Source organism: Phocoena phocoena, chromosome 14 (assembly GCF_963924675.1).
Source record: "Phocoena phocoena chromosome 14, mPhoPho1.1, whole genome shotgun sequence".
Classification (NCBI taxonomy): domain Eukaryota; kingdom Metazoa; phylum Chordata; class Mammalia; order Artiodactyla; family Phocoenidae; genus Phocoena; species Phocoena phocoena.
Genome location: NC_089232.1, coordinates 44,736,400 through 44,761,471, shown reverse-complemented (window position 1 = coordinate 44,761,471; position 25,072 = coordinate 44,736,400). Strand labels below are relative to the sequence as shown.

General features: G+C 37.3%; 1 protein-coding gene across 1 annotated transcript in view; it reads left to right on the top strand.

Moving 5' to 3' along the window:
• The window catches only part of EML6 (EMAP like 6), a 322,870-nt gene that overhangs the window by 144,040 nt on the left and 153,758 nt on the right, over nucleotides 1-25,072 (top strand). The window contains exons 3-6 of the mRNA XM_065890822.1: nucleotides 2,757-2,855; nucleotides 12,307-12,375; nucleotides 19,847-20,032; nucleotides 24,396-24,531. Of these exons, the coding sequence (XP_065746894.1) occupies nucleotides 2,757-2,855; nucleotides 12,307-12,375; nucleotides 19,847-20,032; nucleotides 24,396-24,531 (490 nt within the window). The remainder of the gene's footprint in view (nucleotides 1-2,756; nucleotides 2,856-12,306; nucleotides 12,376-19,846; nucleotides 20,033-24,395; nucleotides 24,532-25,072) is intronic.

Below are 25,072 nucleotides of genomic sequence, written 5' to 3'. Positions count from 1 at the left end.
TGTGGCTGGGCATTCTAGGCTGACCAACTTTTCTAGCCTTCTCTTCACTATTCCCTTGCAGTCAAGTTGGACAAGTCAGAGAGATTCCTCTACCAGACCAGGTACCTTGGCACCTCCAGACACTTTCTCATGCTGCCCTCTTCACCTCCAGTGCCCTGCTCACCCTGTTTGCCCCTTAAAGTGATTCATTCTTCCAAGACACTTCATAGGTCTTCATGAAGCCCTCCCAGTCTCCCATTCCAACAAGGTGTCTCTCTTTCTGTGGACTTCCAGATTTGTTAATGTGTTATAGATACCAGTTCTATCTCAATTTTTAAAAGATGTTAAAGAGAAGGGAGTGGAAGCGTAAAGGCCTCATTCCTGGCTCCCCCTGCATTTACCTCCTCACGAAGGCCATGCCTTTTCTTCCTAGCCTTCTCCGCGTTCCTAGGACACCCTTCCTCTGTCTCTTTCACTCTTGTATTAATGCCAGTTAGTTCCTTCAGTCTATTTTTTGGTAAATTTTAGAGTTACTTCTCTAAGTCCATATTGTGGAAAGACCTGTGAAATTATTCATAGAAGATTGACCAAACTGAGAGTTTGCAGGTAGTTCAGATAGGACTTGACCTGGTTTGGGTCACTTTTTAAACAGTTAAGATTTACTTTGTGTTTTCTGCTGTTTTGAGAGAGTAGTGATCATTCTATTCATTTTTCTTTCCAGAATTAGATTCAATACATATGTGGACCCCTGGTAAATATGTTTTTGATTTAACTACTCTATAATATTGTCCAGTTTAGTCAGGATAATGCATAAGTTCTATTGTATATCCAGGTCTAAAGAGAAATAGCTAGATAGTAACGTGTTCAGATTTGCAGTTATTGACTTCCTGACTAAACTGAATGAATGTGTCAGGATGCATATGTATGTACAAGTGTAAATGAATGCTTTGATGTGAACTTACATGCACATTCTCTATCTGATTTTGCTTTTCTAGCAAACATTCTTTATCAAAATTCTAGCAAACATTCTTTATCAATGTTCTAGCAAACATTCTTTATCAAAATCACAAGAAAAATGTAATGTAGCGGGGGAAATCCAGCTGTAACTTTTAGTTCTTTGTTCATGTTATTTTGTGTTAGAATCCTAGCTATTTTTTTAGGTTCCATTTTGAAGATAGAGACAGGGATGAACTGCATGGTACTTCCACAACTGTCAGTTGAGAAAAATAACCTCCTATTTGTTTGCTGTGATGGATTTCGTGGCTTGTTGATGCCTATTGCTTCAGATCTGCCTTTGTCCCTGGACAGAGTTCACTGGAATCGAGCGATATTTAGAAAATAACAAATGGACCATCACCTCACAAGCATCAAAAGGCAATTGAAATGCTTTTCAGGTAGCGATAGGGCCTGTCACTGCAAATGAACAGAATAGATTTCTTTTGGCTTTTTCTCAGTCTTCTTCACATTTCTTATGTGGGTTTTACTTTAGTGCCCATGTTTATGTTAACTGCTTTTTCTGTTTAAGTAAAGAGAAAAGAAAAAAATAAGCTGAATGGAATTCACCCACTTCAAATTTTCATATATAGATAAAAATACAAGCATGTCTTAAAATCATTTCCATACTGGAACTCTCAGTTGAAAGTTACAGCAAAGACCTCCTTTCAATAAGCACCTATTTTAAAACCTCCAGCTATATATTTTTTATACTGAATATTCCTAATGGAAGCTACCTTTAGTGAAGAAACCTGAATAATCTCTACATAACACTACATGTATTTAGCCATATATGGCTCTCTATCATTGCATATATATGCACGTACACACACACAGTGAAATACATAAGCTCACATACTGTTATACTTGGGTAGTGATGTTTTTAAAACCTTTTGACTTACATTATTTCACTGATCCATACAACAATACTACTTTGTAGACAGAAAAAATATTTTACACTCATTTTACAGTTGAAAAAACGGAAATTTAAGGAGTTTAATTTTCTAAGGTCTTATGTCTGGCTAATCATGAAGTCAAAAGTGAAGCCAAATCTACTTACTCCCAGCCCAGACCTCTCTCAATTACATAGTTTTGTTTCTATGCTGCTAGAAGCTCTGATTTTGGTGTCCCTAATATGTGTTTTGACCCTATTAATTTTGTGTATACTCAGGTGTGGGATTTTTTTTCCCTTTGAGGACAAGGTCTGATCTGAATCCAATGAATTTAGACTGAGAGATGAAGTACCAGAGTACTTTTACTAAAATTATGTATCCTTCTGTATTCACTCCAAATGTTTGTGAAATTATGAAAACTAAGAAGAATGAAGATAATATTCATTTATGGGATTTCTTCTCCATATGTTTGTCAGACCCTTTCATTTTAACAGTTTGGTGAGGCTTTTAGACTACAGAATCCTAGATGCTCTTAAAACCATATTAAGATCTTAAATTTGAAAATTTAAATCCTGCCTTCTAGTTCTGTTCCTATGGTTTCCACTGATTAATCAAAGACTTCATGAGATTTTGCATGTTTCCTATGTTTAAGAAGGACAAATTGGTTGTAGGTTTTAGGTTGTTGAAATTTTAGTATATGCTAATGGAATAATATCTACAGTGATATCTTTAGTTTTGGATTTAAGATGGGTTTTGAGAAATCATTTTTTTCACAAGAAATTCAATACTTGGCCCATAGTAGGTAATAAGAACTATTTATCGAAAGACAGAATGGATAATAGGAAGTTTTCCCATCATTTTCTGGTATTAAATTATTGTTCTTATTCTTAGCGTTTAGCCTCTGTGGGATTGGATGCCAAAAACACAGTCTGCATTTGGGACTGGAGGAAGGGAAAACTTCTGGCCTCAGCCACTGGCCACTCTGACCGGGTAAGAAGACCTTGTTGGATCAAGCCATGCAGGTTTCATTACTGTAGGGGAACTGTGATGTAGCTTCTCAGAGTTGTATTTTTTAAAATAAAATTTTCAAGTGTAGATTCCCCCTCCATATGCAACTTAAAATCTTACTGTTTATAAAAATTAATTTATGATTAGTAGCTCTGTCGGCATGATCTCTTCTGGTGATCAGATGCTTTATTTAAATTGTTACTGTTATTCATAGGCAAAACAGATTTTTGATACTGGCATTTAGCTTCATAAAATAAAAGTAGAATTGAATTTGAAATTATATGCACTGTTTAGGTGTATTCATTTAGAAATGGAAATAGTTGTTAGAAAATAATATTCACAAGGTATGTTTACAAGTGTATACATTTGAATTTCAAATGAATGTAATGACAACTGTGTGATTCTTTGTTATATTCAAGAAACTGGAATATAAATTGTGGCCTGCTTACCATTCATATTGAAGTCATTGTGATCGTAGATGATAATTCCATGTAGCCATAGCTGGCAAGATGGGGTAGGAAGCAGGCATGTGCATTAGCTGGTCAGAAATCTATTTCTCAAGTGTCTGGAATAATTAAAATAATTTGGCTATTTTATTGTCTTGGTTTTCTAATTTAAAAAAATGAATTTGCATACTGTCTTACATTGATTCCTAGTTGTTCTGTATTTCTGCAAAATATAACTCCATGCAGAATGAGGCCTTAATTAAATGTAAATTCACTGCCTCTTGATTGGTGTGAATGCTAAAAGATTTCTTTATATGAATGGCATATTCATCTAGGGAGAATTCTCATTTTAAGGGGCCCCCATAGTTTTTACTGAACGTTTGGGCAAATTGTATTCGAGGATTAAGTCCTCAGAAAGTCCAGGAGTGATCAGCAATGGAACGTTAGTGTTGGAAGAGGCCTGGCACCCCTCTGGCGCAATGGTTCCCACCACTGGCTACACATCCTGGGAAGTTTTTAGAGTATAGTGATGCTTGGGCTTTACCCCCAGGTATTGATATTAACTTACTGCTATTTAACTGGTATTAACTTAGTACTTAATGAGCAGGTTGAAAATATTTGTGATTCTTGCATTTGGTTTTTTTTCTACATTAAATTATATCAGTATTTATTCTCAATTTATTAATTTTATTTACTTATTTTTAATATAATTTTAATTTTATATTAAAGTATAATTGATTTACAATGTCATATTTCAGGTGTACAGCAAAGTGATTCAGTTGTACATATACATATATCCATTCTTTTTCAGATTCTTTTCCAATATATATTATTATACAATATTGAGTATAGTTCCCTGTGCTATACAATAGGTCTTGTTGATGATCTATTTTATATATAGTAGTGTGTATATGTTAATCTCAAACTCATAACTTATTCCCCCCCCACCTTTCCCCTATGGTAACCATAAGTTTGTTTTCGAAGGCTGTGAGCCTGTTTCTGTTTTGTAAATAAGTTCACTTGTATCATTTTTTTAGGTTCCACATATAAGTGATATCATGTGATATTTGTCTTTCTCTGTCTGACTTACATCACTTAGTATGGTAATCTCTAGGTCCATCCATGTTGCTGCAAATGGTATTATTTCATTCTTTTTTATGGCTGAGTAGTATCCCATTGTACTTATACCACATCTTTTTTATTCCTCTGTTAATGGACATTTAGGTTACTTCCATGTCTTGACTATTGTAAATAGTGCTGCAATGAACATTGGAGTGCATGTATCATTTCGAATCATGGTTTTGTCTGGATATATGCCCAGGAGTGGGATTGCTGGATCATATGGTAGTTCTATTTTTTAGTTGTATAAGGAACCTCCATGCTGTTCTCCATAGTGGTTATACCAATTTACATTCTTTCGTACCAATTTACATTCCCACCAACAGTGTGGGAGGGTTCCCTTTTCTCCACACCCTCTCTAGCATTTATTGTTTGTAGAATTTTTCATATGGCCATTCTGACTGGTGTGAGGTGATACCTCATTGTAGTTTTTTTTTTTTTTTTTTTTTTTTTTTATGCTTTACGCGGGCCTCTCACTGTCGTGGCCCCCCCTGCTGCGGAGGACAGGCTCCGGACGCGCAGGCCCAGCGGCCATGGCTCACGGGCCCAGCCGCTCCGCGGCATGTGGGATCCTCCCAGACCGGGGCACGAACCCGTGTCCCCTGCACCGGCAGGCGGACCCTCAACCACTGCGCCACCAGGGAAGCCCCTCATTGTAGTTTTGATTTGCATTTCTCTAATGATTAGTGATGTTGAGCATCTTTTCATGTGCTTTTTGGCCATCTGTATGTCTTCTTTAGGGAAATATCTGTTTAGATCTTCTGCCCTTTTTTTTTTTTTGGTTTGTTTGTTTTTTTGATATGGAGCTGCATGAGGTGTTTGTATATTTTGGGATTAATCCCTTGTTGGTTGCTTTGTTTGCAAATATTTACTCCCATTCTGTGGGTTGTCTTTTTGTTTTGTTTATGGTTTCCTTTGCTGTGCAAAAGCTTTTTAAGTTTCATTAGCCCCCATTTGTTTATTTTTGTTTTTAATTTTCATTATTCTGGGAGGTGGATCCAAAAGATATTGCTGTGATTTATGTCATAGAGTGTTCTGCCTATGTTTTCCTCTAAGAGTTTTATAGTATCCAGTCTTACATTTAGGTCTTTAACCCATTTTGAGTTTATTTTGCGTATGGTGTTAGGGAGTGTTCTAATTTCATTCTTTTACATGTAGCTGTCCAGTTTTCCCAGCACCACTTATTGAAGAGACTGTCTTTTCTCCATTGTATATTCTTGCTTCCTTTGTTGTAGATCAGTTGACCACAGGTGCAAGGGTTTATTTCTGCACTTTCTATCCTGTTCTATTGATCTATATTTCTGTTTTTTTGCCAGTACCATACTGTTTTGATTACTGCAGATTTGTAGTATAGTCTGAGGTCAGGGAGCCTGATTCCTCCAGCTCTGTTTTTCTTTCTCAGGATGGCTTTGGCTATTCAGGGTCTTTTGTGTTTCCATACAAAGTTAAAACTTTTTTGTTTACCAAATTTATTGATGAGCTCTAGTAGTTTTCTGGTAGCATCTTTAGGATTTTCTATGTATAGTATCATGTTATCTGCAAACAGTGACAGTTTTCCTTCTTCTTTTCCAATTTGGATTCCTTTTATTTTTCTTCTCTGATTGCCATGGCTAGGGCTTCCAAAACTATGTTGAATAAAAATGGCGAGAGTGGATATCCTTGTCTTGTTCCTGATCTTAGAGGAAATGCTTTCAGCTTTTAACCATTGAGAGTGATGTTAGCTGTGGGTTTGTCATATATGGCCTTTATTATGCTTAAATAGTTTCCCTCTATGCCCACTTTCTGGAGGGTTTTTATCATAAACCAGTGTTGAATTTTGTCAAAAGGTTTTTCTGCATCTACTGAGGTGATCATAGTTTTTGGTTTTTTTTAAAATTGGAGTATAGTTGCTTTACAATGTTGTGTTAGTTTCTGCTGTACAGCAAAGTGAATCAGCCATATGTATACATATATCCCCTTCCTCCCAGACTTCTTTCCCATCTAGGTCACCACAGAGCACAGAGTAGAGTTCCCTATGCTATACAATAGGTTCTCACTAGTTATCTATTTTATACATAGTAGTGTATATATGTCAATCCCAGTCTCCCACTTCATCTTTGCTACTATTTTTTGAGGATTTTTGTGTCTATATTCATCAGTGATATTGGCCTGTAATTTTCTTTTTCTGTGGTATCTTTGTCTGTTTTTTTGTATCAGGGTGATGATGGCCTCATAGAATGAATTTGGGAGTGTTCCTTCCTCTGCAATTTTTTGGAACAGTTTCAGTAGAATAGGTGTTAAGGCTTCTCTAAATGTTTGATAGAATTCACCTGTGAAGCCATCTGGTCCTGGACTTCTGTTTGTTGGAAGATTTTTAATCACAGTTTCAATTTCAGTACTTGTGATTTGTCTGTTCATATTTTCTATTTCTTCCTGGTTCAGTCTTAGAAGGCTATACCTTTCTAAGAATTTGTCCATTTCCTCTAGGTTGTCCATTTTATTGGCATATAGTTGCTTGTAGTAGTCTCTTATGATCCTTTGTATTTCTGTAGTGTCAGTTGTAACTTCTCCTTTTTCATTTCTAATTTTATTGATTTGAGCCCTCTCCCTTTTTTTCTTGATGAGACTGGCTTAAGGCTTGTCAGTTTTGTCTATCTTTTCAAAGAACCTGCTTTTAGTTTCATTGATTTTTGCTATCATTTCCTTCATTTCTTTTTCATTTATTTCTGCTCTGATCTTTATGATTTCTTTCCTTCTACTAACTTTGGGTTTTGTTTGTTCTTTCTCTAGTTGCTTGAGGTGTAAGATTGTTTATTTGAGATTTTTCTTGTTTCCTGAAGTAAGATTGTATTGCTATAAACTTCCCTCTTAGAATTGCTTTTGCTGTGTCCCATAGTTTCTGGACTGTCATCTTTTCATTGTCATTTGTCTCCAGGTATTCTTTTATTTCCTCTTTGATTTCTTCAGTGATCCTTTGTTTGTTTAGCAACATATTGTTTAGCGTCTATGTGTTTGTGTTTTTTACAGTTCTGGGGTGTGTGTGTGTGTGTGCGTGTGTGTGTGTGTGATTGATTTCAAATCTCATAGTGTTGTGGTCAGAAAAGATACTTGATATGATTTCAGTATTTTTTAATTTACTGAGGCTTGATTTGTGGCCCAGCATGTGATCTGTCCTGGAGAATGTTCCATGTGCATTTGAGAAGAATGTTTATTCTGCTGCTTTCTATAAATATCAATTAAGTCCATCTGGTCAAATGTGTCATTTAAGGCCTGTGGTTCCTTATTGATTTTCTGTCTGGATGATATGTACATTCATGTAAACTGGAGTGTTAAAGCCACTTTCACTGTGTTACTGTCGATTTCTGCTTTTACTGCTGTTAGCATTTGCCTTATATATTGAGGTGCTCCTATGTTGGGTGCATATATATTTACAATTGTTATATCTTCTTCTTGGATTGATCCCTTGATCATTATGTAGTGTCCTTCTTTGTCTCTTATAACAGTCTTTAAAGTCTATTTTGTCTGATGTGAGTATTGCTACTCCAGCTTTCTTTTGATTTCTGTTTACATGGGATATTTCCATCCCTTCACTTTCAGTCTGCCTGTGTCTTTTGGTTGGAGCATTTAATCCATTTACCCTTAAGGTAATTATCCATATGTATGTTCTTATTGCCATCTTGTTAATTGTTTTGGATTTGTTTTTGTAGGTATTTTTCCTTCTCTTTCTCTTTTGTTCTCATGTGATTTGATGACCATCTTTAGTGTTGTTTGCATTGCTTTTTATTTTTTGTGTGCGTATCTATTGTAAATTTTTGGTTTGTGGTTCCCATGAGGTGTTTTGTTTTTTTTTAACATCTTTATTGGAGTATAATTGCTTTACAATGGTGTCTTAGTTTCTGCTTTATAACAAGGTGAATCAGTTATACATATACCTGTGTTCCCATATCTCTTCCCTCTTGCATCTCCCTCCCTCCCACCCTCCCTACCCGACCCCTCTAGGTGGTCACAAACCACCAAACTGATCTCCCTGTGCTATGCAGCTGCTTCCCACTAGCTAGCTATTTTACATTTGGTAGTGTATATATGTCCATGCCACTCTCTCACTTTGTCACAGCTTACCCTTTCCCCTCCCCATTTCCTCAAGTCCATTCTCTAGTAGGTCTGTGTCTTTATTCCCGTCTTACCCCTAGGTTCTTCATGACCTTTTTTTTTCTTAGATTGCATATATATGTGTTAGCATACGGTATTTGTTTTTCTCTGTCTGACTTACTTCACTCTGTATGACAGACTCTAGGTCCATCCACCTCACTACAAATAACTCAGTCTCATTTATTTTTATGGCTGAGTAATATTCCATTGTATATATGTGCCACATCTTCTTTATCCATTCATCTGTTGATGGACACTGAGGTTGCTTCCATGTCCTGGCTATTGTAAATAGAGCTACAATGAACATATTGGTACATGACTCTTTTTGAATTATGGTTTTCTCAGGGTATATGCCCAATAGTGGGATTGCTGGGTTGTATGGTAGTTCTATTTGTAGTTTTTTAAGGAACCTCCATACTGTTATCCATAGTGGCTGTATCAATTTACATTCCCACGAACAGTGCAAGAGTGTTCCCTGTTCTCCACACCCTCTCCAGCATTTATTGTTTCTAGATTTTTTGATGATGGCCATTCTGACTGGTGTGAGATGATATCTCATTGTAGTTTTGATTTGCATTTCTGTAATGATTAATGATGATGAGCATTCTTTCATGTGTTTGTCGGTAATCTGTATATCTTCTTTGGAGGCCAGAAACTATCAAACTCTTAGAGGAAAATATAGGCAGAACACTCTATGACATAAATCACAGCAAGATCCTTTTTGACCCACCTCCTAGAGAAATGGAAATAAAAATAAATAAATGGGACCTAATGAAACTTAAAAGCTTCTGCACAGCAAAGGAATCCATAAACAAGACCAAAAGACAACACTCAGAATGGGAGAAAATATTTGCAAATGAAGCAACTGACAAAGGATTAATCTCCAAAATTTACAAGCAGCTCATGCAGTTCAATAACAAAAAATCAAACAGCCCAATCCAAAAATGGGCAGAAGACCTAAATAGACATTTCTCCCATGAGGTTTTGATATAGCAGTCTATATATATACAAGATTGTTTTAAGTTGCTGGTGTCTTAATTTCAAATGCATTTCCAATATCCTGCATTTTACTGTCCTCATGGTTGCTGGTTTGGATATCATATTTGTGTGTGGATGATTTCCTACATTTACTGTACGTTTGTTTGCCTTTACCGGTGTGCTTTCCCATTCGTAATTTTTTTGTTTCTAGTTGTGACCTTTTCTTTTCCGGCTAGAGAATTTCATTTAGCATTTGTTGTAAAGCTGGTTTGGCGGTGCTGAATTCTCTTAGCCTTTGCTTGTTTGTAAAGCTTTTGATTTCTCCACTGAATCTGAATGAGAGCCTTGCTGGGTAGAGTATTCTTGTAGGCTGTAGGTTTTTGCCTTTCATCACTTTAAATATATCATGCCATGCCCTCCTTTTTCAGGTAAATTGACTTCTTTTTCAGGTAGATTGACCATCTCTACTTCCCTTAGTTCTTCTGGGGTTTTATCTTGTTCCTTCATCTGGAATATATTTCTCTGCCATCTCATTTTGTCTAACTTTCTGTGTTTGTGGTCTCTGTTTCTCAGGCTGCAGGATTGTAATTCTTGCTTCTGGTGTCAGCCCATTGGTGGGTGAGGTTGGTCCAGGGGCTTGTGGAAGCTTTCTTGTAGGAGGGATTAGTGCCTGCCCACTGGTGGGTGGAGCTGCGTCTTGTCCCTCTGATGTGCAGGGCCGTGTCACGGGGTGAATTTATAGGCAATTGTTGGCTCAGGGCAACTTTAGGCAGCCTGTCTGCTGATGGGTGGGGCTGTGTTTCCCCCCTACCCCCACCACTGGTTGTTTGGCCTGAGGCATCCCAGCACTGGAGCCTGCAAACTGTTTGGTAGGGCCAGATCTCGGTGCCAAAATGGCAACATCTGGGAGAGCTCACGCCAATAAATATTCCCTGGGACCTCTGCTACCAGTGTCCTTGCCCCCACAGTGAACCACAGCCAACCACTGCCTCCCCAGGAGATCCTCCAAGACCTGCAGGTAGGTCTGGCCCAGGATCCTATGGAGTCACTGCTTTGCCCTGGGTCCCAGTGCATATGAAACCTTGTCTGCACCCTCCAAGAGTGGAGTCTCTGTTTCCCCCAGTCGTGTGGAGCTCCTGCACTGAAGTCCCACTGGCCTTCAAAGCCAAATGCTCTGGGGGCTCCTCCTCCCAATGCCAGACCCCCAGGCTGGAGAGCCTGACATGGGGCTCAGATCTCACTCCTGTGGGAGAACCTCTGTGATATAATTATTTTCCAGCTTTTGGTCTCCCACCCAGTGGGTATGGCATTTTATTATATCATGAACGTGCCCCTGCTACTGTCTTCTTTTTTGTCTTTAGGTGTGGAATATCTTTTTTGGTAGGTTCAAGTCTTTTTTGTAGGTGGTTGTTCAGCAGTTAGTTGTGATTTTGGTGTTTTCATGAGAGGAGGTGAGCGCAAGTCCTCTTACTCTACCATCTTGTTTCCTGCTCATACCTTGCGTATTGGATATTACTGTTTCTGCTGTTCCATGATCCCATTATATCTTATCTTGCAAAGTGGCTGAATTGGACTGGATCTATACATGAATTTCCTGTTGTTTTGCTGATGAACTGTACACTTTCCAGTTAGGAGTAGATTGTAAAAAGTACAGTGCTATCTAGTGAGAACTCTGTAATTTTCAGAGCCTAGAATGTTTTAATGAAATACTGCTTTTAGAACACTGTTCTCCCAGACTCCATAATTTGTATCACACAGTTTTACTCTTTATTGTTGACGACAGTATGAATTATTATTGGTTGCTTATGGGCAAATGATTATTTTCAAGATTATTTTAGTGACTAAAATACTTAGCCCGTAGCACTAATTTGTATAATCAGTGCTTTGTAGTCTGCAAAATGATCGTACATACATTATCTTAATTGACCTCACAACAGAACTGAGATGGTGTCATTCATTCATTTTAGAGTTGATGAGGTTAAGGTTAGAGATGCTAAGACTTGCCTGAGCTCACATAGATAAAATGGGTACTTGGACCTTATTCATACTTGGTCCTTAGACCGAGTGTTCTTTCTTCAGAGCTGTTTCTGTGGTCAATACTTGTTCCTTTCTACCTAATCAAAGGTCCTCCTTCTTTGTCTGATGATTGGAGCAATAGCTTCCTACTTGATGAGAGGTTAGCAGCCTCTTTCTCTAGTCTAGTCTCTGCCCCTACAATTGGTCCTTCTTTCTATTAGAGCTTCACAGAATGTGGTCCATGGACCACCTGCATCAGAATCTCCTGGGCTGTGTTTTAAAATGCATGTGCCTGGACCTAATTTCTGATCCACTAAATCAGAATCTCTGACATGGGCTGGGGGAATATGCACTTTAAACAATTGTCATTCTCTTTGTTTTCATTGTAAAGCTATCTCAAAAGTGTGTTATTAGCATTGTGGAGAACCACCAAAAATTTGATCAAAAAACTATCCTAAATCATCACAGTTTATTAACCTTGGATGGACAAAGTTAAAAATGTGATACCAGTTCTCAATGATTGTGGTTAATTATTACTTATTCATTCAGGACTAAGGTAAGTAGATACAAGGTGCTAAAATGTGTATTAGCAATTCCTGACTCATCTCCATAGCCAAGTACTCCATTTGGGTAGGTAACATTGTGCTCTGAATGTTAGGATAGAGTCTTGACAATTGGACAGTATCTGTAAGAAAGCAAAAACACATGAATGCTGAACAGAGCAACTTTTTATCTTTTTTAAACAGATTTTTGATATTTCCTGGGATCCATATCAGCCAAACAGAGTGGTTAGCTGTGGAGTGAAACATATAAAGGTAAAGTAGTTATTATAAAGAAATTTTGGTACCTTGTATGAAAATAATTCCAGATGTTTATATATATAATTTGGTGTTGAGAAACTGCTTGAAACTGCTTTTTGCCCTTTAAATTTGGAGGCTTCTTACCTGCATCTCTGATCCCAGAGCACACTAACATCAGCTGATGGGCCTCCCGTTTAGAAATGCAGTATAACAACAGTCAAGCAAAGTGCTCAGCAGGCAGCTGAAAAGGAAACTTTATGTTAATTAAATATTATACAGAAGGGCTTCCCTGCTGGCGCAGTGGTTGAGAGTCCGCCTGCCGATGCCGGGGACGCGGGTTCGTGCCCCGATCCAGGAAGATCCCACATGCCGCGGAGCAGCTGGGCCCGTGAGCCATGGCCACTGAGACTGCGCGTCCGGAGCCTGTGCTCTGCAGTGGGAGAGGCCACAACAGTGAGAGGCCCGCGTACCACAAAAAACATATATATATTATACAGAAGACAGAAGACTCATAATACTTTTAGGATTGCATGTTTTAAAACAGTTCTGATTTTAATTTTGTGAATTAAGTTTTTTCATTATGAATGTTTATACATATTGCATGTCAAAACTTTTTGATATGTCAAAACTTTTTGATATGTTGATATGTTCTTTTAGAAGAAAGATGCCATGTTGTGTTGGACCTAGAAGGAGAGTGATATATGGTACAAACCTGCCTGGGACATTGGCTTTTAAATGCCTAGCTTCCTGTAGACTACACAGCCTGGAATATTACTAGTGGAGCAGGACCTGCCTCTGTCTATTTGCTCCTCTCTATTTTGTTACACAGGTAGCAAAATTAACACCATAGACATCCTTTCCTCTGACATAACAAAAATTTCTCCTGGACCCTGGGATACGGCCCAGGATCTTCTGTCTATAGGTTTGTAGATAATATAAGTTAAAGTCCATAAAGAAAAGAGTGTAAAAGGTTACTTGCTGGAACAGAGCATGTGTGGACCTCTGCTGCTACAAAAATAGTGCATTTCTGTGTGAACAGAGGAAATGTCTGTGTTACTCCTCCAACCAACTCCTCCTGTTTCCCAGTTCTTTTGTTCTTCTTTTAGTCTAGTTTTTCGTGATCCTTCCCATTATTCCTACTTAATGGTTAGAAAGGGACACATGATAAAATGCTCAGAAATAAACATAACAAGAAATATGCAAGACCTAATTTAAAAACTATTATAGAACTTTATAGAGGAATGTGAAAGAAGACCTGGGCAAATGGAGAGAGACAACTTTGATTCCGGACATGAAGTGTAAAAATGATAAATGCATTATTTATCTCCAAGTTAATTTATATTTAATACAAGTTCAATTAAAATCTTTATAAGCTTTATTGTTATCTGACAGCATTTCCCTTTAAGTTATTCTAAGTTAATCTATGAGAATGAAAGAGAACCAAGAACTTTGGCACAAAAAAGAATAATGAAAAGGAAAATGCACTACTATTTACTAAAGCATATTATGAAGTTTCAAAAATTAAAATGGTACAAGACTGGGGTAAGGATAAATAAAAACCAACAAAAAAGAAACTAAGCTGAGAAATAGACCTTAATATGTATGACAATTTAGAATATAATAATAGTACATCTGACAAGTGGGCACTAGAAAAATTTATTATTCTAGTTGTATGTCATTACTTCATAGCATATACTAAAATAAATTATTTATGAATTAAAGAGTTAAATGTTAAACTATAAAATAGAGGAATATATATGTAAATATTTAATTTCTCTCAAGTTGGAGAAAGGTGTTTCTAAATGTAAAGGCAAATAAACCATAAAGGTGTTTGACACAAATAAACAGTCTACAGTAAGGAATAGAAGGGAGTTTTATTTCAACCAAGCTGAGGACTAGCCCGGGAGTGCAGTCTCCACCAAGCAAGAAAGCACTCTGGAGAAACATGGTTTTCAACACAGTTTTATATTTTCTCTGAACAAAGAACATACATACATCAAACATGACAGGGTACATTCCTTCAAGCTTTCAACAGAGATGTGTAGTTTCAGATTAGCACATACACAGAGAGTCAGCATGACCTTGACCTCTGGGAAGGGAACTTTGTCTTTGAAGGAGTACTAACATGGGCATCATGGAAGGGTAGGCATTTACTCCTATGTTCAAAGAGAACATTCTTTACTTCTGGATAATGCATTCTCTTCTTTAATGGTTAAAGCAAATGTACAATGTATGTTTGACAGGCCATATGTCAGGCTGTTCTAGTTTACATAAAATTCAGGCCAAATCACATATAAGCCAGAATGGCTTCCCCACACCCAAATAGGTGAAAATTTCTTCCATCAAAGGATAATACTATAGATTCAACTATATAAATATTAAAATATTCTGTTTACCTTCTCACTACCCCCAAGAAACAAAAGAGGCAGACCACAAACTAGCAAAGTATAGGCAACAAGGCATAGAATGTTGGCTTGTTCTTGAAATATAAAGAATTCTAGCAAATCTATAGAATGGACAAAGAATGTCCACAATATTTTTATTTTTCTCAATTGTCTGCTAATAGACACATGAAAATGCTGACTCATTAATAATTAAGGAATAGACATTTTAAAATAACCATGTTTTTAATATATCAAAATGATGATCAAAATGTATCCAGTATTGGGAAAGATTTGGGGAATGAACACTCTCAAACCTTGCTGGTGGAAGGGTAAATGAGTATAGTCTTTCAGTCCAGAAATTTGGCAATACCTGTCAATTACCTTAGAAATGTTGATACCCTTTGAAACAGTAATTTCATCCCAACTTTAGTATATGTGCTGCCAAAGTAAGCACAGCCAGTAATGTCATATCTTGTAATTTATCCCATGGAAATTCTTAGGAGTATGAACCAAGCACTGGTTCATTGCTGAATAACTTACCAATAGCAAAGAAAACCAAACAAAAGATGACCTGAAACCCCCTAACTGCCCTCAGGTGGTTAAATAAAATATGGTATATCCATATGAAGAAATACTGTGCAATCATACGTCATGTTTTAGAGGATTATTTAATATTATTGGACATATTTAAGGTCTATTTACAGTCTACTTCTGGGTGGGATAAATTTGTGGCTTTGATTTTTTTTACTTTAAAAGTATATTTTTGTGTAGGAAAAAATTGGAAGGCTATCCCAAAACATTAAACAGTTATCTTGGGTAGTGAGTTGATAGTTTTTAAATTTTCCCATTATTTTAAAATTATTTTACAATAACATGCATTTCTTCCAAAATAAGAAAAAAGTAATGGAAACACAGGGGACAAAAAGATAAGTCTATAGGTTCTACTCTTCAAAGGTGTCACATGTCCTTAGGGCTTCATAAACATTTTATAATCCTTGTGCAGAGAGCTGATTTTAACCTGAGACTATGTTTGCTGAAATGGAGGCACTTTTTGCTTCAACAGTAGTTGGACAATCCTTCCTCATAATTTATACAGTCCAACTGAAAGACTAGAAAACTCATTAAATTTGATAAACATTGGTTGAGTTTGTACCATGTGATAGAATAAAAACTGACCCGATTTTCAGTTTGCTTAAAACTGAGCAATTAAAACATTGAAATAGAACATTCTGTAAGAGTGGCAAAACCAAAATTCTCTAGGGATAACAGAGAGATCCCAACTGGTTAGAGGAATGTTAAGTGGTTCAGGAAGGGATGCTATTTGAGCTGAGCCTTAATGGATAGGTGAGTTTGGTAGGGTGGGCTTGGAAGGCAGTAGAACCCAGGGAAGGGGTTGCCCTTCAGTCAGGAGTTAATAGGCAGGGACTGGTCACCCATCGAATCATAGGTCTGGGGAGCAGAAGGGTCCTTGGCCCTTTAACATGTTCACAGATTATCAACTTTTTCATCACCAAAGAACATCTTAGTTTTCTTTCCCAGGGAACAAATATTTTGAAAAATTTTGGCCATGAAATACATGGTAGCCGTTACATCTTAATTCCCTTAACAGTTTTTAATTAACCAAGGATATGTATCTGCTAGCATGAGTTTCTGATCATAACATATGGAAGAGGCACTGAGTTGTTCTTTCAGCCACAAGCAAAGAAATACATGAGCTCAAGATGAGCCGGATTCCATTATTCCATGGTGGCTCTCTGGAAGTCTGGCACCCTGACCAGGGAGCCTTCAGCCAACTTGCATATTCCACAGTGAGGAAGCCAAGACCTAGGAGGTTGTTTGACTTTGAATCCTGGTTCTGTCTCCCTCTACTTGATTCTGGGAAAGCTATTTTATCTCTGAGACTGAATTTCTTTCTTTCCCAAAAAAACAAAAACAAAAAAGACAGGATAAAAAGGGGGGTGGGGATAACTACCTCCTGAATTTAAGAGTTACATTAAACAGTGTATGGAACCAGTAGGGGCACAATAATATTAATTTCTTTTCCCATTTCCTAGGACTACAAAAATAGTGGCACAGATAAGATTTAAACTCCGTTTCTGGCTCCCTTTGACAAGCTCTTTTCTCTTAGCAATTATTTCTTTAATGATCTATCTTGGCTTAAGTCCCCACCCCCAAACCAGATTATCAAAGGTAATAGATTAGCTGCTTTAATTGATAGATTTGTCCAGTTTCCCTGTTTCTTTCCATCTTTGGTTAACTCCTTTAATCAGTTGATTCTAAAAGCAGAGGCAGATAGAACCCTGGAACCTCATTTGAAAACACTAAGAGCTGTTTGTCCTGTTAAATTTGTTAATTGTGTTTTGGCAGACCTAGGCATTTTTTTCTAAGTAAAACCAAGCATTTTTACCTCAAATGGAAGAATCTCCAAATGCAGATTCTTTATTAATTATGTCATTCTTTATTAATTTTGTTTAGAAGGAAATCCACAACAAATTTCAGCAGGCTTTAACAAATTATTTTCACTATCTGTATTTTCTACATCCAATTCCAGGACCCTCACCTTTTTTCCCCAAAGCTGCCTAACATCAAACGAATCATTCCAGTCACAAGGTGAATGCAGAATCTCTGATGCACTCCAAGAAATTTTTTTTTTTTTTTTTTGCGATATGCGGGCGCCTCACTGTTGTGGCCTCTCCTGTCGCAGAGCACAGGCTCCGGATGCGCAGGCTCAGCGGCATGTGGGATCTTCCCGGACCGGGGCACGAACCCCGGTCGGCAGGGGGACTCTCAACCACTGCGCCACCAGGGAAGCCCCCAAGAAAATATTTTTATGTTAAATTTTTGTAGGTAGGGTAAAATTCTTTCTCATTTTACAATCCCCAGTGTTTGGCAAACAGGCAAATTATGATTATCTGAAACGAATGCTTGAAAAACAGTAGCAGTTGAGCATTTTCTGCTTGCTTGGTTTTACAGGAAATGAGCCTACCAGGTTTGTTGGCTGTTATTGTTCTTTCTCCATTCTCTAGTCGCAGACAGAAGGGACCTCAGGGATTACTTAGGGGCAGATGAGCTCCCAAGTACCTGCCAGTTCTAACAAAATTTGCATTACAATCTGTGAATGGAGATTGGAGAAGATAAACAATGTGCTTTCATTTGATGTGGAGTTAATGGTGTGTTGCTCCCCTAATCTGTCACTGTTTTCCAAACATGAAGTGCTTCTCAAGAAGAGATAATGTCTCAGATTTGCCATTTTCTGCAGAAATTCTCATGCTTATCCTGTCATTACAGCTATATATGCCTTTTTAGAGAATCATCTGATTATCTGGAATGTTTCATGTTGACATTATGTCATCTGACTGGGTGATTTCATCAGAAAAAATCTTTGTGTAGGGATAAGTCTCTCTTTTTTGTGGTTGTCCATCTAGAAATATTTCAACAACTCAGGCCGAAGTACACATCCCAAGTTAAAGGGATAATAATTACCAAATAGTTACGCTTCCTTTAATTTTCATGCATGGGGAGATATAGAAGGATAAATGTCTGCCTTAAGCATCACCATGTACCAGCAAGTTCTTTGGCATGTAGGTACAACCAGTAGTTGTTTATGTCTCATAGTTTGTTCAGTTTCAAAGTTAATACTTAAATGTTTTCCCAAGGCATATACCTAACTATCTTTCCCCAGATTGTTCTTATTCGTTTGATGTATACTTTAGTGCCTTTTTGTAAAATCAGTAATAGCCAAAGAAGCAAATCACCAGAGTTGATACTTAATGAGAGAAGAATCTTGTATAGTCTCAGATGATGGCACATCTTTCTCTCATTCTCTCCAAGGGCCACCACCTCCACAGCTGCCTGAGTCCTGGCCCTCCTGAGGGGTGCACCCATCTAGAACTGCTTCCTCCAATACCCAGCTACTCTGAGAGGACCATCATTTTTCCTCTCCTGCAGGCACAGAATATTAGGGTTGTCACTAATTTTTCCACACACATTTCCTGTCACTTGGATTCACCTAACCCTGCTCTCCTAAACCACGATGCAATTTCTTCCTCACCAATGATCCAAATCCTATTTTTGTTCATTCCAGTTAATTCAACATGGCTCTCTACCTTCAAATTTCCTTACCACTTGTATGCAATCTGAATATGCTGCCTTCAAATGATCTTTTTTGTTTTATATGTATCTTCATTGGATTTAAAGTTCTCAAGGCAAATATTTCAATACTTTCTCATGTATAACCCCTGATGAACCTTTGGCAAGTCACTTATGCCTTCTTTCTCTCCTTTCCAAATGGGTGTAATAGTAATATCTGCCTTAGCCTATTCGTAAGGGTATTATGAAGATCAAATAACTAAACACATGTAAAGAGCCTTTATAAATTGTGAGAGACTACATACATGGCAGTAAAATTATACCAGTTCACATACTGAAAGAAAATATGTCAGTATGAAATACTTAATTTCTACATAACCATGGGAGTCTCCCTGCTGCTATCTATAAAGCAGCTCAACCTTTATGCTTACGGTCTCCCTCATAATAAATTAAGCAACTAAAACTGAAAAGCCTAGTCAATTATTTGGCTATATGAAATATAACTTAAATTTAGAAACATTTCTGAGTAATGTTTCTACAGTGAAGATTTATGTAATTTTTAGTTAGAAATTATTTCTAAAAGCATATATATATACGTGCAACAAAAATACCTAGAAGATATATCAACATGTTAACAGGAGGTTGTGAATAATTCCAATTTTCCTCTTTTCACTTTTTTCTGTTTCTAAACTTCTCTACGGTGAACCTATACTAGTGCTATAACTTGACAAGAAATTAAACAACAAAAAAATGAAGCATTTAGCAAAGTTTTGGAATGTTGGAACTTTGAAAGTTTAAAAAATATTGTTATAAGTTTTTTACTGCTAGTAGTTGGCTAAAATGTTTTGCAGTTCTCTGCCGTTGTAATAAAACAAGTTAAATTATGTGTATCTAGTGCACCTATAGTAAATTATGTAAAATGTATTGAAACATTAGCAAATAAATACCAATAATGAGATGCATCAGAATACTCTTTTTTTTTGGATCTATTTATTTTATCACTTATTTTCTAGTTTTGGACACTATGTGGAAATGCCCTGACTGCAAAAAGAGGGATATTTGGCAAAACAGGGGATCTTCAGACCATCCTTTGCCTTGCATGTGCCAAAGAAGACATCACCTACTCTGGTGCTTTAAATGGCGACATCTATGTCTGGAAAGGACTCAATTTAGTCCGCACCATTCAAGGAGCACATAGTGTAAGTATTTCCGTATAGAAATTTGGGAATGACTTATTAAATAAGTTAAAGTCACAAATCTCTGTATTTTTGCCCTGTTGCTTTAAGATCAGCCAGTTCTGCTGAACACTCACTAAACATTCATGAAGGATTTCCCTAATTATTTTTCTTCACCTGGAAGAAATTAATATTTCAAAAGCTTAATAACTTAATTCGCTTTCGTCTCAATTATCGATGGACTGATTAGTGTTGTAATTCAGCAGCAGCAGCTTGACAGAAACTAGAAGTATTTCATCGTCAGTTTCATCTTCTAAACCAGCATTTCTTTTTTTTTTTTTGTGGTACGCGGGCCTCCCATTCTTGTGGCCTCTCCTGTTGCGGAGCACAGGCTCCGGACGCGCAGGCTCAGCGGCCATGGCTCACGGACCCAGCCGCTCCGCGGCATGGGGGATCTTCCTGGACCGGGGCACGAACCCGTATCCCCTGCATCGGCAGGCGGACTCTCAACCCCTGCACCACCAGGGAAGCCCAACCAGCATTTCTTAAACGTTAATGTGCCCACGAATCTCCTGGAGATCTTGTTAAAATGCAGGTTGTCAATATCACTGATGAACATAGATGCAAAAATCCTCAGCAAAATACTAGCAAACAGAATCCAATAGCACATTAAAAGGATCATACACCATGATCAAGTGGGGTTTATCCCAGGAATGCAAGGATTCTTCAATATACACAAATCCATCAATGTGATAAATCATATTAACAAATTGAAGGAGAAAAACCATATGATCATCTCAATAGATGCAGAAAAAGCTTTCAACAAAATTCAGTACCCGTTTATGATAAAAACTCTCCAGACAGTGCACATAGAGGAAACTTACCTCAACATAATAAAGGCCATATATGACAAACCCACAGCCAACATCGTTCTCAATGGTGAAAAACTGAAACCATTTCAACTAAGGTCAGGAAAAAGACAAGGTTGCCCACTCTCACAACTACCATAAAACATAGTTTTGGAAGATTTAGCCAATGCGGTCAGAGAAGAAAAAGCAAGAAAAGGAACCCAAATCAGAAAAGAAGAAGTAAAACTGTCACTATTTGCAGATGACATAATACTATACATAGGGAATCCTAAAGATGCTACCAGAAAACCACTAGAGCTAATCAATGAACTTGGTAAAGTAGCAGGATACAAAATCAATGCACAGAAATCTCTTGCATTCCTATACACTAATGATGAAAAATCTGAAAGACAAATTGAAACACTCCCATTTACCACTGCAACAAAAAGAATAAAATACCTAGGAATAAACCTACCTACAGAGACAAAGACCTGTATGCAGAAAACTATAAGACACTGATGAAAGAAATTAAAGGTGATACAGACGGATGGAGAGATGTACCATGTTCTTGGATTGGAAGAATCAATATTGTGAAAATGACTGTACTACCCAAAGCAATCTGCAGATTCAATGCAATCCCTATCAAACTACCAATGGCATTTTTCATAGAACTAGAACAAAAAGCTTCACAATTTGTATGGAAACACAAAAGACCCCAAATAGCCAAAGCAAATTGAGAAAGAAAAATGGAGCTGGAGGAGTCAGGCTTCCTGACTTCAGACTATACTGTAAAGCTACAGTAATCAAGACAGTATGGTACTGGCACAAAAACAGATTATAGATCAATGGAACAGAATAGAAAGGCCAGAGATAAACCCACATACATATGGCCACCTTATCTTTGATAAAGGAGGCAAGAATATACAATGGAGAAAAGACAGCCTCTTCAATAAGTGGTGCTGGGACAACTGGACAGCTACATGTAAAAGAATGAAATTAGAATACTCCCTAACACCATACACAAAAATAAAATGGATTAAAGACCTGAACGTAAGACCAGACACTATAAAACTCTTAGAGGAAAACATAGGCGGAATATTCTATGACATAAATCACAGCAAGATCCTTTTTGACCCACCTCCTAGAGAAATGGAAATAAAAACAAAAATAAACAAATGGGACCTAATGAAACTTAAAAGCTTTTGCACAGCAAAGGAAACCACAAACAAGACAAAAAGACAACCCTTATAATGGGTGAAAATATTTGTAAACGAAGCAACTGACAAAGGATTAATCTCCAGAATATACAAGCAACTTATGAAGCTCAATACCAAAAAACAAACAACCCAATCCAAAAATGGGCAGAAGACCTAAATCGACATTTCTCCAGAGAAGATATACAGATTGCCAACAAACACATGAAAGGATGCTCAACATCACTAATCATTAGAGAAATGCAAATTAAAAGTACAATGAGGTATTACCTCACACCGGCCAGAATGGCCATCATCAAAAAATCTACAAACAATAAATCCTGGAGAGAGTGTGGAGAAAAGGAAACCCTCTTGCACTGTTGGTGGGAATGTAAATTGATACAGCCACTATGGAGAACAGTATGGAGGTTCCTTAAAAAACTAAAAACAGAACTACCATATGACCCAGCAATCCCACTACTGGGCATATACCCTGAGAAAACCATAACTCAAAAAGAGTCATGTACTACAATGTTCATTGCAGCACTATTTACAATAGCCAGGACATGGAAGCAACCTAAGTGTCCATCAACAGTTGAATGAATAAAGAAGATGTGGCGCATATATACAATGGAATATTACTCAGCCATAAAAAGAAACGAAATTGAATTATTTGTAGTGAGGTGGATGGACCTAGAGTCTGTCATACAGAGCGAAGTAAGTCAAAGAGAAAAACAAATACCGTATGCTAACACATATATATGGAATCTAAAAAAAAATAAGTTATGAAGAACCTAGAGGCAGGACAGGCATAAAGACTCAGACATAGAGAGTGGTCTTAAGGACACGGGGAGGGGGTAAGGGTAAGCTGGGACGAAGTTAGACAGCACTGATATATATACACTACCAAATGCAAAATAGATAGCTAGTGGGAAGCAGCCACATAGCACAGGGAGATCAGCTTGGTGCTTTGTGACCAGCTAGAGGGTTGGGGTAGGGAGGGTGAGAGGGAGATGCAAGAGGGAGGAGAGGTGGTGATATATGTATGCGTATAGCTGATTTACTTTTTTGTACAGCAGAAACTAATAGAGCAGTGTAAAGCAATTATACTCCAATAAAGATGTTAAAAAAATGCGGACTGTTACTCAGTGGGTCTGGGATGACATTACTGCTGCTGGCCAGTGGCCCATATGTTGAATAGCAAGGGTGGAGACAGCTGTTATTTTTATAGTGGTTAATAAGGTAGATTTTCCTCATCCTGACTGAGAGAGCGTCACCTCCATGTCCACATCACAGTTTCTTAAAATGCAAACAAAAACCACTGATAAATTCTTTTGATGGTATGCTCTGTAAGAACAAGGACAAATTTGACTCTGGGCACTCTGCTGAATTCTGATATATATTAAAATAGTTATATGGCTGTGTCTATAGATGGTAAAGTAGAAATGACCAGAAGAATGGGGAGATGATGTGAAAGGTAAAGCCTGTTGTAATAAATGGAAATTTGGTAAAATGTTATCAGAAACTCAACAGACCTTTAGCTTCTTGCCCTATTACTATGAACCTGAAGAAAAGTTTCAGCAACTCTTAGCAAAAGAGCTATGAAATTTTAGAACTTTCACTGTCTTGTATGTTGAAGACCAATTTTCTTGGCTTCGCTAATTATGAAACAGCTCTTGAAACAAAAGGTCAGTATTGGTCCTCATTCATAAAAACAGCTGCGTTAGTAACCTAATTTCTCTTTACACTGGGTATTATGTCAACATTATACTCTTGTAACACATTTTCCATGGAAAAGCATCTTTAAGTTGTGAAACCACATCAGAGGTGAAGAGCATCTTCAAATAATGCTTAACAAGCTAACACAAATGTAATTTATGCTTCCATTTAGGCTCAGATGGTGCGTGCTTGAGCTCATCAGGATGCATTTCTGTCACCATTGTCCCTATAGAAGTGTTTGTGTTCCTAGCCCGCATATCTTTACTTGTTTTAAAAGGAATTTATATGAAACACCTCCACCGTTGTCTTTATAATGATTAGCTGTCACAGAAAGAAATGTATGATTTTTATATTTGCTTTAGCCAAGGAATTCCTGAATTTTTTTTACAGCCTGTTATTAGTTTAATCGTGGCAAAGGAGCACTTGAACTAGTCTGCTTTAGTGGTATTATGAATTTTTAATCTAGCTAAAATGGCTACTTGTTCTATTGCCAGGATTTCAATAGAGAGCAAGAGATTTGTTTTTTGTTTTGTTTTTACTTTGTTTTGTATTTTTATCATCAAGATCCAGCTATAATGACTGTTTAGAATGATTGCAGCATTGAGTATTATCTGCCTTAATCAACAGGCTGGAATCTTCAGCATGTATGCTTGCGAAGAAGGCTTTGCCACTGGTGGACGAGATGGGTGTATACGATTATGGGATACTGATTTCAAACCAATAACCAAAATTGATCTCAGGGAGACAGAACAAGGATATAAAGGTAACACATGTATTAATACTTACCCATAGATCTTAATGTGTTAAATACAGTGTGAAAGTCTGTTTCTATATTTGTTTCTCTTACCCCATCTTATACCATGAAGGATTTAAGGTAGTCTACATAAATGTAATGGATGCAAGATTAAAAGTATGTTGAATGTAAGTGAATACCCCTTTTTCCTAATTTGCACAAAGGTATCTGTATGTACAAGCAGTGGTCCTGCTGCAAAGATAAACAACATAATAATAAAACTACTGAGTGGTAACCTGAGAGATGGGACTTTCAGTTATAAAACTGGGAAGTTCTGGGTAAGTTAGTGACCCTAAATGTAACTGCGTGCAGCCTCTGAAAATAAATAAATAAATAAATAATAGGAAAAACAAGAGAAATTATTTTTTTAAAAATAGCTTTAGTGGAGTAGCTACCATAGTAGTAGGAGTTAAGAGCCCAGGCTCAGAGTCGGGGAGCCTGGGTTCAAATCCAAGTTTTACCTGTGATAGATTGGAGACCTTGGTCAAATTTGTTAACATCTCTGGGCCTC